The sequence below is a fragment of the Vespa crabro genome, chromosome 11, assembly GCF_910589235.1.
Source record: "Vespa crabro chromosome 11, iyVesCrab1.2, whole genome shotgun sequence".
NCBI lineage: Eukaryota > Metazoa > Arthropoda > Insecta > Hymenoptera > Vespidae > Vespa > Vespa crabro.
In genome coordinates, this window is record NC_060965.1 from 366,586 (window position 1) to 381,428 (window position 14,843).

At 35.9% G+C, this 14,843-nt stretch overlaps 2 protein-coding genes across 8 annotated transcripts; one reads left to right on the top strand and one right to left on the bottom strand.

Annotated features, from left to right (window-relative positions):
• Positions 1-10: 10 nt before the first annotated feature.
• LOC124427893 (ER membrane protein complex subunit 8) lies at positions 11-1,375 on the top strand. Its single transcript, XM_046971307.1, has 5 exons — positions 11-387; positions 592-668; positions 756-825; positions 894-988; positions 1,061-1,375. The coding sequence occupies exons 1-5, from the start codon at positions 178-180 to the stop codon at positions 1,230-1,232; spliced, it is 624 nt and encodes a 207-aa protein (XP_046827263.1). The 5' UTR covers positions 11-177; the 3' UTR covers positions 1,233-1,375.
• A 996-nt stretch (positions 1,376-2,371) lies between these two features.
• LOC124427884 (dual specificity protein phosphatase 15) lies at positions 2,372-14,195 on the bottom strand. Of its 7 annotated transcripts, none has more exons than XM_046971290.1 (9): positions 13,510-14,195; positions 12,287-12,312; positions 9,962-10,831; positions 7,794-7,910; positions 7,576-7,700; positions 7,333-7,504; positions 6,840-7,018; positions 6,518-6,715; positions 2,372-6,187 (listed from the first exon to the last, which is right to left on the bottom strand). In XM_046971290.1, exons 3-9 carry the CDS (start codon positions 9,980-9,982, stop codon positions 5,950-5,952), a joined length of 1,050 nt encoding a protein of 349 aa, XP_046827246.1. In that variant the 5' UTR covers positions 9,983-10,831; positions 12,287-12,312; positions 13,510-14,195; the 3' UTR covers positions 2,372-5,949. The 7 variants fall into 7 exon arrangements, with proteins under 7 accessions (XP_046827246.1, XP_046827247.1, XP_046827248.1 ...); XM_046971291.1 differs by having other exon boundaries at positions 11,007-12,312; XM_046971292.1 differs by lacking the exon at positions 13,510-14,195 and having other exon boundaries at positions 9,962-10,686; positions 10,737-10,831; positions 11,007-12,312.
• Between the last annotated feature and the right edge of the window lie 648 nt (positions 14,196-14,843).

Consider the following 14,843-nt stretch of genomic DNA (forward strand, 5'->3'; position numbering starts at 1 on the left):
TTTACATACACGATCAGCTGTGTCATCACCATGGTAACGAAATTGCGACGCCCCTGACATATGATGATTGGTTAGCTGAGAGTCACGTGACGCTAAAAGGGAAGCGAATCATTTGAGAAAGCATGACGTGGGTAATCATATGTTCATCTTCTGCAATATAGTTCGTTGTCAGTGAAAATGGCAGACGTTATCTTTTCTCCTCGTGCTTATTGTAAAATAATCTTGCACGCTGCAAAGTATCCACATTGTGCTATCAATGGTTTGTTACTTGCTAGATTAAAAAATAAAAACGATGGAAAATCCCCGGAATTACGTATCGAAGATGCAATCCCGCTGTTTCATATTTGTCTGCATGTTTCGCCAATGGCGGAAATTGCACTTACCCTTGTAAGTATTTTATGAGTACTTTTTATGTAATCATTTCCTTTAAGGTCATATAGGAAACATTGTATTTATTACCATCAATTAGTATCAATAGTAACGTATCGATAATAGTGTATAATATCTATCCTAATCTAACTGTCATATTTTGAGGTTATAGTTCTCGAGCGACTTATGTTTTGATTTAAACGATATAATTAATCGTTATAGGTGGATCAGTTAGCTACGAGTAAAGGTCTAATATTGGCAGGTTATTATCTTGCAAATGAAAATATTAATGATTTAAGGTAAACATCCCTTTTGTATAGCCAATCGTGTATGTTTATCTTTTTTGTTACTTTCTATAATAAATATATTGTTATTTCCCAATACAGTACAGACAGACCAGCTCACAGAATAGCAGATAAAATAGCAGAAAACTGTAGTGGTGCTGTACTTGTTGTGGTAGGCATAATCATGCTTGTATTACAATTATATCATTACACCAGTTTTATCCTTTGCTTTTTTACTAGGTAGATAATAAAGAGATGACACTTAATATGACCTCAAGCCCGTTACGTATCTCACAGTATGTGGATGGAAAATGGAAAGTCAAAGACAAGTCCAAGTAATATATTTTATAAGATATTCGTTTATAAATTATTTTTGATGTTATAAAAGGTTGCTTAATTCCTTACAGCATATTTTATGAAGGGGGAGTTGCTCCTACGGATGCGCTATATTCTTTATTGGAGGGGGAACAATATCGTAATCTTGTTGACTTCGATAATCATCTGGACAACATTACTTTGGATTGGCAAAATCATAAACTTAATAAAGTTATAGATGAAACTGTGGAGGAGCATGAATAGAAGAAACCAAAAAAGTGTTCTATTGGAAAACTATCATTTTATTTGTACCTTACACCGTATCACATCTGTATCTTATCAAATTTCGATAAAATAACAAATGTACATATGCCATAGAGTTTATAAACAGCTATTTCTTGTTTTTAGATGACGAGGTTTCTTTACTAATTCCTTTCATATACTAATTATACTTGGATCCATTAAAATAAAATTGAAAAATGTCATAATTAAAAAAATGTTGACCAAAAAGGTGGAATAATGAAGAATGCAAAGTATAAAGCCTTAGTGCCAGGAACAAATTTTTATTAATTGTCTCGTAGCTTCGATATAGTTTTTGTAGTGTATCGATCTATAACGAAGTACAAGGACAATATTTTATGATAAATGAATATCATAGTCCATTTTACTGGATGTGAATGCCCCTTTGTGAAGATAGAAAAATTTTCTTTTTTTTTTTTTTTCTCTCGAACCTATCACACACCCTTTTTCTATAAGCGTATAATGGATCGCGATACGGCTTTGCATAGATTCAGGTACAGAAATTTTTTCAAAGTTTCGTGCGATTTGTCGATTAGAGGAAGCGAAAATATTCACTCCATTGATTTTTATAGATTTATTATAAATGCACATGGAAAAATATTGCATGTTTTTGCTTTAACGTTTTAACTTTGCTCTGTGACTAAAAGCTAACCAAAAGTATCTTCCAATAATATACGATATGAATTGAACTATGCAGTATTCGCAAAATTTGGCGATTTCTTTAACGATTGCACTTGCATAGTTATCTTTCTTCGAACGTTTTTTCGGCAGATGTTAAAAAAAATATTTCTTGAGTTTAGTCATTAGAATCCTTTTAATCCCTCCGTACACGTATTTTCTTACTTTTGTGCATGTATAATTTTGCATATCTCACTTTAAACGCGTGACATTCCAAGTAAAGTACTTCTCTCTCTCTCTCTCTCTCTCCCTCTCTCTCTCTCTCTCTGTTACACTCCTGGATTTATAAAAATGTATGAAAGACGTGTACGTTATCGAATGAAAAGATTAACTTAAGATGAAATTCGAAATGGTTTAATACATGTAAAGGTAAACGAACGAACATAGGTTTTTTTTCATAGTGATGGTTATGAAATTATATGTGCTAAGCTTTCTCAAACTTTATTTCTATTTCAATGATGCGAGTATAATACTTTTCAATTAACATTAGACAATTCATCGAGATGTAACACCGACGAACGATGATATGAAATGTAGTGCGTTTAAATAAGACGCATCACAGATTTATTCGGATGTATCAAAAATACTTGAACGAATGCAACGGTGCATTTATGTCCATCTATGAATATCTAAAACGATTGACTTTGTAAGCTGATCGCATGATCGACGTATGTGTATATGTCGATATATGTATGTAAAATTTTTTATATGCTCATCTCATACATATTTATAGTTATCAACAACGTATAAATTCAACGTTAAATTGTTGTTCACACAACAAAAATGTTGTTCACATTTGAGCGATTTGTTTCATATATCGCTCCATTTCACTATAAACGATACATATAATAATCGAACAGTTTGGATTACTTCGCAGGTTGGGACGATCGTGAAATAAAATTGTAGACTTCACACTTGTACATTATAATGAATGGTATAGAGTCGTTCGAATATGCTTCATAGTCGTGTCATGGTCGTTTAGAAACAAGATTCGAAAAAGAGATTAGATTACATTTCAATGAAATAATTTCAAGTAGTATATTCCTCATGAGACGAGTACGATTCGAATGGAATTATTGAAAATGAACTGCATGCGTAACGTTTACATTTCTTAATAATCATGATCAGCATTTCTAAGTTAAATCATAGAATATCTTAATTGGTAATTAGCCATTTCTATGTGAGTAACAAAGTTATGTGTTAGGGCGTAGCATTTAATCGTTCATATTGTAATTAACATTCCATATATTCTATGCATTTATTCTCCGAGAATAGATGACAACGAGAGGAGGAGGAGAGAATAGAAAAATAAATGAAGTAGATTGAAAATTTCATGTAACATCATTAACGACGTTCTTTGTTATTTCATTAATCTTTGTTATTTCATTAAGCCAAGAATTTTGAATCGCTCGATATAACCGACGTAATAACCAACCGTAAAAAAATAATTGATACCGTCTCACGAACGCGTACATATGTTGATTTCAAAACTTTTATCGACCAGCGATCTATTGATATGAAACAATGATACAATTTTATATAGTTTCGTTATAGAAAACTTTCCTTTCCAAGTGCTGCTTCTAAACTTTGATATTTTTTAATAAAAAAATCGCACGTACTTGCGTTAAATAGATATTTTCTTCTTCCGATCGATATTTTTATAAATCCTCGACACAACAATTCGTCGTTCTTTATTACAATTTCGAAATTTCATTACACACGTTTAGAAATTGCCAAAGAACACGAATAAAGTTTTCATGGAGCATCTATGTACGTAATAAATATTGCGCGCGATTAGGGCACGCGAACGCATTGTAAAAAAGTAGAATATTGCAACAATAAAATATGTTACTTTTTAGGATGTTTTGTCTGCGCTTTCGAACAAGCGGATTATTCGAAGAGCTTTTCTTAGATAAGTACGAATTTTTAACACGTTTTCTTCGTTTGATTTTCTTAATATAATGGCCAATTAATTTTTCACTTGTATATTTTCGTTTCGACAACGAAATATTTCGATCAATAATATTTTTACGCGATTCATCGCACCGATCTACTCGCATTAATATTATATATTTACTTCAGTTAAGCCGCTTGTCCGTGAAAATATAACAAGTATACTACAGATTCTCGTATGGTTAATGTTTGACAGACGATGGAAAACCTTCTTCGAGAATGTTACTCTTCGATTTCGAAGCGATCTGACGCATCGATATCCTACTTTCTAAATATCTATATACGGGAAGAGTCGTATATGATCTTTACGCGACAGTAATTAATTACAGAGAGATATAGTAGATGCTTTTACTTTTTTTCTTTCTTTTTTCGAATCGAAAGCGTATCATGAAGATTTCGCAGAAAGAATGATCAAACGTTCTTTCTAATTTTCGAAAGGCGCACAAAAATACGATTACAATTTATTGCATTTATCGTCTAGTCTACGCGATCTTTTTTTTTTGGTTCCTTCAGTATCATCGCAGCACAGTGGAATTAATTGCCCTAAATACACAGTGATTGCTTGGATAAAAACATCGCTTTACGCCGTTTTTACTTTCGCGTTCATCTTATTCACTTAGCGAATACGCAAGTTCCTATGAAAACAATAATATATTCGGTGTTATTACAAAATATTACAACTAATATAACAGCCAGTATCCGGTACTTAAATCGGTGGATACATATTTATGTATGTATTTGTTAATATGTGATTGTTAAGAACGAGAAAGTAGTCTGTACATTTCCTCTTTAATCATTGTTTTTCTTCTAAATTTATAGGAAAAAGAAATTTCGATAATTGCAAACGCAACGATGAGAGACTATTTGTAAGATAAAGAGAAAAGAATCATTTAATAAATAAATTTGAGCGAGTCTTAAAAACACGCATGCCAAATTTCGCGCTACTTTTTTTTCCTCTTTTCATTATATATCAATCATTACTTGTAAATCGTGCGTGTGCTTGTGAAATATATATATATATATATATATATATATATATATATATACATATTTTACAATATATATATATATATATGTATGTATGTATGTATGTATGTATATATATTTTTTTTCATTAATCTACATATAACTACGTATTATTCTCTTTGAAAACCCCTCGTAACAACGTGACACTCGGCCATGTGTATATATATATATATATATATGTACACATGTTTATATGTATACTTTTCAGAGTGTCAACAACGATTCGCGATAAATAGCGCGATCCTGCTACAAAGCCAACAATTATTTGGACGGTTGCGAACAAAATTGGTGATGGGATAACGTGATAAAACAACATATCACACTTTGCTTCTAGAATTTCCTTCGAATTCTCATCGTATGTTTACTTATCAGAAAAATTTTCTTTTGAGTAAAACCTTCTTACTTTTTTACTCGACCTATTGAGTTTTTTTTTGTCTTTCGTACCGATACCACGACGATTAATGATTTTACAAACGTACAAAATCGGTCAAAGTTTTTTTCTTTCCCATCAATGTATTATCAATCTCGCGAATTACCAACATAAATACTCTCGACCCGTTAAACCCGTATGATATACAAATTAGCCAGCGTTTTTCTGCCTCTTGGCCGCGGGATGTCATATTACTCATTGACATCGTATAAGGCGACTGATTAACCCAATAAGTAGTAAGTATACACCGAATTCGAGGTGAAGCGGAGATGCAGAAACGATCGCAGATTGGCGGATTATTATTAGACCTATTTTAAAAAAAGCAGTATCGGTCCTAATATTTCCCATGGTCTTACTTGACGATCGTGAAGCAGCCACCTTAAAATTAAGAAAGAAAGAAAAAAAGAGAGAGAGAGAGAGAGAGAGAGAGAGAGAGAGAGAGAGAGAGAGAGAAGGAAAAAGTTGTCAAGGAAGAGAAGAAATTCAAGACAAAGCGTCTTGAATACAAGTTGAAGAGATCTGCACCGTTTCTCTCGTGGATGATGTTTCTCGGCTTCATTCCAGAAGACTGAAAAGAGTGATCTTGTTGTGCTGCTACGTCATCGAGGAATGAGCTTCCGATGGTACAGGTAATTGCGGTGTTTGCCGGGAGAGTCGCCTCGGCCATCGTTGAGGCGATACCGGAGGTGTCGGCCTTGGTGTGGTCGGTGCTGATCCCGCTGTTAATCTCCAGTTACTACCGGAAAGTGTAATGGACCTGCCAACGGCAGCTAAATTCGTATTACTGCTACTGCAAGCTACGGCAGCTGATAAATCCACCCTCGAAACGGCCCTATGAATATAGATTTTCTCACATTAACGTCTTTCGATGAATTTCATTGCCATTGTACTTTTGACATGTTTATAGATAACGAGATAATTTATGAATTAATAAATCTTATATAATCGTGGGTTGCGCGTTCCATCATCGATATGAAATTTTTGTCGATTCTTTTTAATAGGCAACGTACTAGTACACACGCGGTGTATTCTGTTGCCTATCATGAAGAATCAAACAAGTTTTTACCGATAGATAGTGCTCGGGAGCAACGTTATCGACGAAGTACGAAGTGCGTTCTGCTTTCAGGCGCGGGACATTAAAAAATACAAGATTGTGGATTACCTGGAGGGAGGCGCAGATCCGGTGTAAGAATGTAAACCTGCTGGACCGCTTCTTGGCCGAGTAGTAGACATAACGCTGGCTGATCTAGGTAGGGCTGGCGAGGGTGGTGCGGATGGAAGCATTCTTGGCGTTTGTGGTGGTGTTCTACCAGGTGTCAAATTTCCGGAACTACTGGAGGACGATCGTCTTCTGGGAGTCCTTTGAAAGGGAGTTGAAATTTGGTTTGTAAGTACTTTATTGCTCGACGATCAAATGGTTCAATCAATTTTTATTTCAAATGATATATAATAATATAATAAATAGAGGAATACAGGGTATTTACCTCTTGGACGGTTGACGGCAGAGACCAGTGGGACAAGGTCGGCCCATGGCACATTTGCCTTCGCAAACTTCTCGTGCTTGCACCAACGCCTCGTAATTTTTAAGAGTGGCTCTACATGCTTCCGCATCGGATTCTGCGAGTGCGAGACTAGGAAATCGTTCCTTCAATCTTCGTCGTTCCTGTCGATCGAATTAAACGATTACGTCGTATGCAAGTTTGCAAATTTTATAAGAATTAATATTAAGAGATTTATTTTTGTAAATCATATGATACGTTTCTTAAGACAATTAAAATAGAAACTTGAATCGTTCGATTTGTAAGCGAGGAAGAACTTCTTATTATGAAACTTGACTTGAAGAAAGGCGATATTATTGTATTTCCACTTCGTATTCCTTTGTATTTCCATTTTTTAAGGGGCAATTTGTAATGCAAATTCTCAATGTCTCCGTTATTCTCCGAAATATCAACAAGATTTCCTTGTATGTGAACGTACCTCCTGAAGACGGCTCGATTCAAAGTCCTCGAGCTGTTGTTGAAAGCCAGCGTTTGGGTTGGCGATAGAACGACCTACTCTCACGACCTTAAGTGCCTCCTTCCAGGATAGATTTGTGGTGCTCATGATATAGGCGACTGCGACCGTCACACTTCTCGACATGCCCGCCAGGCTAAAAGGGATAGTATCTTATCGTGCTTGTTTGCAAGTAGTTCTTCTTTCCAAATATAATTAAAAACGCACCAATGTATTAGAACATTGCCACCGCGCAAACGAGCAGCGTGGATGAAATCGTTACAGAGAGAAAAATATTGCGATAAATTCTGATCCGGCCTATCGGCGGCTAAGATGCATAAGTAATGTTTATTCTGAAAGAAAATACATCTCTCTCTTTGTTTTATTTTATTTCATAAATAATTAATACCGAAACGCTTATCATTTATCTTTAGACGATAACTTACAGAATGTAATCGACGAGCCGTGTCGTGAATCGCCAGGATATGAGTTATCTCGAACCTTTCCAGTTGATCTGCGTCCTTACTGTCCTGGTAATTACCAACGTAAAGGCCGGGAAGCACCTGCACACACATTACAAAGGTAGAAATTAATAATGAATATATTAGTAGAAGTTAGCTCGTACTCGTGGCATGACATTTTTAACGACCGAACAAATGTAAATGATTTTTAAATCGCAATACATCTCTACTCTTTATCGTCATAGTATGCGTGACATGTCGCTTCAGAATTCCCATAGATGCTATCAAAAAATATTATCAAATATTATATAATTTTAAGAAGATTAATAAGAAAAGATTAATAAGTAATATATACGATATACCTATCGTATATACTAGAAAAAGTTTGATGCCCTACTTCGAACTTTTTTCTTACCACAAGGCGATTTTACAAGGGTACTTGTCAAAATTTTGCCAAGAAACTTTATTAATTGACGTCTGCACGCGACGAATAATGACACATTGAAAAAAAAGAGAAAGAAAAGAAAAGAGATCTTAGATCTTTAGCGTGTTGTATATTTTTATTGATTATACCATTCGAATAAAATAATTGCGTATCGCTACGTTATCATATAGATATATATCAGAAATCAAAATATATCAATCGTGACACGCGATCGTAAAAAAGAAAAATAGTACAGCGTTTATTGTAATGCTTTAATAATATATAAACTACGTAAAGATTTTTCACATTAGATAAATTACTAAATGTATAGGAAGGCAAAGTATGTAAATTTTCTTCTTCATAATGCACTTTTACAAAGAGCTAATTAAATGTGACAGCTAATTGAAAGGATTTAATGATACCTCCTTATTGTAGAAATAAAACATATTTATATTAAATCTTAATTTTTTTCCTACGAGACGCGATAAAATGTCTCGTTTTGTATCTCATTGCATTAGCAACGAAAGAAAATCCTTCTTTGAAGTTCGAACGATTTTTTGGAATTAAATGATATAAAAATAATGGAGGATGTATTATATTTAATAATTATATTTAATATTTAATAAGGATGATTATGAGCGATGTGTCAATCGTTATAACAAAAAGATAATTGGACCAATTTTTGTGTGTGTGTGTGTGTAAAATTTAAAGATCGAACGAGCATTGCGTTCGACTGGAAGTTTGCCAACGATATTCGTCAGTTAACACAATACTACATAGTATGTAATAGAAGTGTTTTGAGAACTCGTGGCTTTCGTTTTGCGCACGATAAGTCAACATATTTTCGTGAACTATGTCAAAGAAATTTCAGGGTTAAAGCAAAAGGACGTCAGTGAAATTCATCGGCACGAAGGAGCTCGAACGATGCATTTATTAAAGTATCGTCGAGAGAGTGGGAATAATTAATTGGCCATAGGTTGTTCGGTTGCTTCTAATTTTTATTTTGACAAGCACTGTTTTTCTTTATATAAAAATCATGCTTCGGCCACTCGACCGTAACCGCTTTTTTCATTGATTAGATCGTCGACCCGTTTTCTCTAGCGTCCTCGTTTATTTCACAATGTATCGTACTGAACATTTTCCGCCCAAGGATATTGTATGCCTGCGACACGTAATTCCGCACCATTTTCCATCATATTTTGCGGCTGATTGCTTTACTTGTTGAACCGTTGTCAGATTATTACGATTACTATAATTCAAGTCGTTTTGAAAAGCGACATATACCTAGCTTCAAAAAGTATTATCTCGTGTTACATATTTAACAATGTAATAAACAAGTTTCTCCTTCTCTCTCTCTCTCTCTCTCTCTCTCTCTCTCTCTCTCTCTCTCTCTCTCGTTGACTACTGACTCATTCACTTTCTGCTTCCTTTCCCAGAACGTTTCTGAATAAAACAGCATATTCGTAATGTATGTCCAGTTTGAAAAGCACGAGCTCGAATGTCACTTTATATTGATTTGCATTTCTTTTCAGGAGACCGACCGCGGCAGGTAGCTAATACTAATTACCTCACTTAAATGAAGCAAATGAAAAGCGACATTTTATGTAAAAGTACCTATACTTCAAAGTACAAATACTCTTGATATTTCAACCTCCTGTATGTATATACGTAAATACCTCGCTCCTATGATTTTTGTCTTTTAAAAATTAAAATTTTATTATTATCTCACCTTATTCATGCCATTCCCCATGTTGTCTACGTTGGATAAAACGCCGTCGTCCTCAACGTTATATCGTATTATAACAAGAGAGTTTATCGTCTTTAATCGCAAGAATCCGCTTCCCCAGGACTTACTTTTTCAGCCTCCCAGGGAGTCCTCAGCCCCTTTAACTCTCTCTTTCTCTCCGACGAACCGATTTGATCCTCGTTATCGCGAAGATCGCATTGTTCCTGAAGCACTATCCTCGACCAACACATCACCAACACATAAGCTCGTATTTTGCTGGCGAATCGCACGAATCGACGATATTTAATCTCTTCCCGTTTTTCTTCTTAGCCTCTTCTGAGTATTTTATGAGACGGTCGAACGTTAAAATCGAATTTTAAATTTTCGAGTTGTTCTTAATGATATCGAAAGTCTGTCGGATCGGCAGAAGCCATCTCCCCAAACTATTTTCTCTGATGGTCCTCGCGCTATCATGATTCGTCATGGGTTATTTTTCTAGCTGAGTATTGTTTCTATTTCTATCTTCTCTCTCTCTCTCTCTCTCTCTATGTATATGTATATATATATATATATATATATATCTATCTTACGTTCTTCGAAGCGACGCTCGGAAGGCTTGGTCGCGATTTCGATAGCGCTTATAAATCGACTTTATGTAAGAAGAAAATTGACCAACGAGCGAAAGAGATACATTCCGTTCACAGAGAAATTCATTCGCTGACTGGAAGCTGGAAAGCACAGGTTCAGAATTTCCTTTTGTATATCTGTCCCAACCCACCTCCCTTGCTGTAGCTATCTCCTCTCGAAGCGCTTTTTTTCAACGAGCGAGCATGATTAAAGACCAACCGTTCCTCTTCGTCCCTCTGCTTGCCTCTGTCAGATGAATGAGAAGTAAGCCAAAGTTGGAGAGAGACGAAGATAGAAAGCAAAGAAAAAATAAAAGAGAAAGAAACGCTTATATGATCCAAAAATAAACTTTTTAATGAGAATAAAAACTTTCAGCGAAAGCATAAAAACGTTTGAGAAATTCTCCAAATTATTCGGATACCAGAGAAAAAAATTCATTGAATCCTAGAAATATCTTTTATTTTTCTTCTTTTTTGTCGTACACATATCGTGTGTAATCGAAATATCGATCCGTCTTTTCGCGTTTAGCCTCCTTTCTTTTTTTTTTTTTTTTCGCGAATCCACAAGAGTATTTAGCCTTTGAATAAATGTAAACGTTCGAAAGTGGCTCTTCCCAAGGGAATACACACTTATTCACAATCAACGAGGGATTTATATTTTAAGACGAAAATGTGAATAAAACTGATTGTAAACGTTTGACATAGAGATATAGTCACGAAAGACAATAGATATAGGATCAAAGAGGCAAGAGATGAAAGATAATGTCTGATTTAAATCCTATGAGAAAGAAGAAAAATGGGATGAAAGAGAAGAAGCATGGACGCAAGGAATAAGGAAAAAACAAAAAGAAAAAAAAAGAACGAGTTTCATTTGAACGACGTACTGCAATAATATCGATTACAGTCAAATCGATAAAATAAATTACGCGGCATTGACGACAGACGATTTACTTGGAAACGTGCCAACCTACTTTAATTTAGCGAGATATCTTTTTCTTTACATTATGTTATATGTATATACGTATTATATGACGAGTGTTTTCACGAACGTATTGATCGTAGATATTTCCAAATTTTTCGAACTTGGAATCCGTGCTGCCGATATCTTTAGAAACTGTGCTAAAGCGTAAAGCATTGCGGGCATCGACGATGCTTGCCATAAACTTTCCTAAATTTCGAGAACCGGAAGCCCGACCTTTCGCCAATTTATTTCTATTTGCGATCTCATTTTCATGTACATATATACATATATAATTTTTAAATACGACAGGAATGTTGGCATGTGCGTTGAATATTGGTACGATTCGAGAAAAATTTAACATCGATCTATGCGCAATGTATCGTGAAGAAGTAAACGTGTTTTCCTATCGTACGACACGACACGAAATATGTTTACAAGTTTGTAGGAGGACGATCATTTGTACAAAACCACAATAACAGCGAGTCTCTGTCTTTTTAGACATTAAAGTAATTTTTAATAATTTTTCTTTTCATTGAATTAGTCATCTCTATTATTAACAAGATAAACAAATCTATAGGTATTTAATTAAAACCATTTGCGGTGCAACGAAATGCGATAAACGGTGAAGACTTTTTAATGACGTTTAAATTGATTTTCAATCTACCGTGTACAATGAGAAAGAATCCGAGTGAAAATAGAAATAAAAAAGAGACTTGACGGTACGACGAGGCGGAGCTTTACCATGCGTATCACGAGTCTTCGCATCCCTGAAACCGAATGAAATTAATTATGCGACGTTAATGAGAAAATTGTAAACGGGTAATGCCATCCTTTTATAAGAAAGCATACATAAGCGGTTGCATATATTCAATCGTGAGCCCGCGATACAATTTTCAGACTTAACCGAGAATTCAAATACCACGATTTTTCGTGAATGTGACTTTATTGGATAATTCGAACGTAACGAATATAGCCCGATAAAGAGATTATTTTTAAATGAATGAAAAAACTTTTTCTTTCCACAAAACGTCACGATCGAATGAATAGTCAGGGCAAAAGCAAGGGTGCCGATAACGTGTGTACAACCAGTGTATTCCTTGAAAGTGATAGGTCGCGTATAAACGAGACTATTTGCTAAAGATCGAAAGGATAAAGCGTCGTCGTTAAAAAATCCCTGAACGTTCCGATGATCCGTGAAATGTGCCTGACAATTGTATTCGAGCTCTTGCGATCGAGGCATCCATTTAAGTGTTTTTTTATTAATAATTTTGCAAATAACAAACGATACGAATTAACTTGACCGGTAAAAAGTGTCACTATATTCGTAAACGTGATGATCAGTAGTCATCATTGTGTCAATTCGAATATATCAGACATTCTTATATTCCAGTAATCAAGCGTTACTATGCTATTAACATGCTAATAATTACTGACAATGATGCGCGCATTAGTCGAATTTCATCGTCACGATTTAATAGACGTAATAACGATCTATTAAATATTCGATAGTTTCCTTGATAAATTCATAAACAAAGGTGTCAAACGTTATTTCGAATTTGTTTCAAACAAAGTGATAAAATTAGAAGCGAGAATCTCAATCCGGCCGACTTCTTTATGGTTTCACACGCCATTGCTTATTTTATCTCTCAAATGCAATCCTTCCGCGTCACGATAACGAGAAACATCACGAAATCGTTCCCCTTATCGATAAAGCGGAAGCATCTAAGAAAAATTGTAAGAAATCACCCCACTGATTGATCCAGACTGGTACATGTAAGAAATCACCCTGATTGATTCAGACTGGTACATGTCGAAAAGAAGAGATAGGAAAAATAGAACGGAGTTGTCCTATCACATATTTTGGCACGAAATAGGCGCACAATCATGCTCTCCTTCTTACTGGCAAAGGAAATAGAAGAAAAAGAAGAGGAAAAAGCAATGCTCCTCATTCGTTTGGTATTCACCGATCCATAAGAAGTACTTTTCCCGTCATAGATCCTGCAAATCACATCTCGTCGGCACGACACGGATCCGATGATTGACAACACACGATCCGTGCACTAATGACGGACGACGATAGAAATGGCTTAGCCGTACTTTCCTCGTTTGGTAGCTTTGATGGAAGGGCGCGTCGGGCGAAAACTATCCCGCTCACCGTATAGGAAGGAGTGTTGCGAGGATACAGGGACACTGTCAGGTTGGGAGCAGCGTAAAGGCGTCCGCGAGAGAAAGAGAGAGAGTGTCTGTGTGTATGAGTGTGTGTGTGGGTGGAAGGGTGTGTTTGTGTGCGTCGGTAGAAGGGGAAACATCAAACCGTGAAAGGGGCAACGGCAAGGGCCACGTGGTGGGGAGGAGGTAACGAAGAACAAATTCGCATTTTATACACGTCCTTTCTAATTTACCTTGAACGACCAAACGAATAGCAAAATCCGAAACGATTCTCGGTGAATACCAATGAAAATCATCAAATATCCGTATAGGAATTACATCTTTCAAAGATAAATCTTCACGATAAAAAGAAGGGAATTTTACAAATTTTCTGACAGCTGAAAAAAACTTTTCTAAGTAGGAAATTTATGCAAGACATGAGAAGCGTTGGTCAAATCAATTAACGAGATCACGAACCCCAATCGAATGAAATGATTATGGTCTATTGTCTAATAGAAGAGTGAGAGAGAGAGAGAGAGAGAGAGAGAGAGAGAGAGAGAGAGAGAGAGAGAGAGAGGAAAACTGATTAGGTCCTCGTCGCGAAGAATTTCATGTTGCCGGCGTTGGTCTGTGTCTCCGGTGGTTATGTGGTAAGTCGCAAAATCGTGGATCGGCATACCGAACAGGTGGAGGGGTGTATAACGTGCGAAGAAACGTAGGGGTGGAGCGCTCGAGGACGGGACAAACTGTCCAACGTACATCGCTGTAGCTCGGGTTGTCCTCGCGCAGGCGCCGCTCGATAAAGAACTATCCACCCCCACTACCCTCCTCGTCATCTATACTACCCCCGACCCTGCTCCACAAACCGTAAATCTGGTCTACTAGGGCCAGTCAACGAATACAGCTAACTGGGCTACGTTCGCAGAGTAATGGAATGCTGATAGAAAATGGGACGGCCGCTATACTCGCGCAACCTCTGAATGAACGCTCGCTACATCCTGCTCTCTTTTTCTCTCTTTTTCTCTTACACTAATATCTCTTTTTTCTTTTCTTTACAATCAATACGCGATCAGTTGTTCTTTTCCTCTTTCCATCATATATTTGCTACTTGCTAACGTAACGATGGCTCTTGGTTTTCTTCTAGATATAT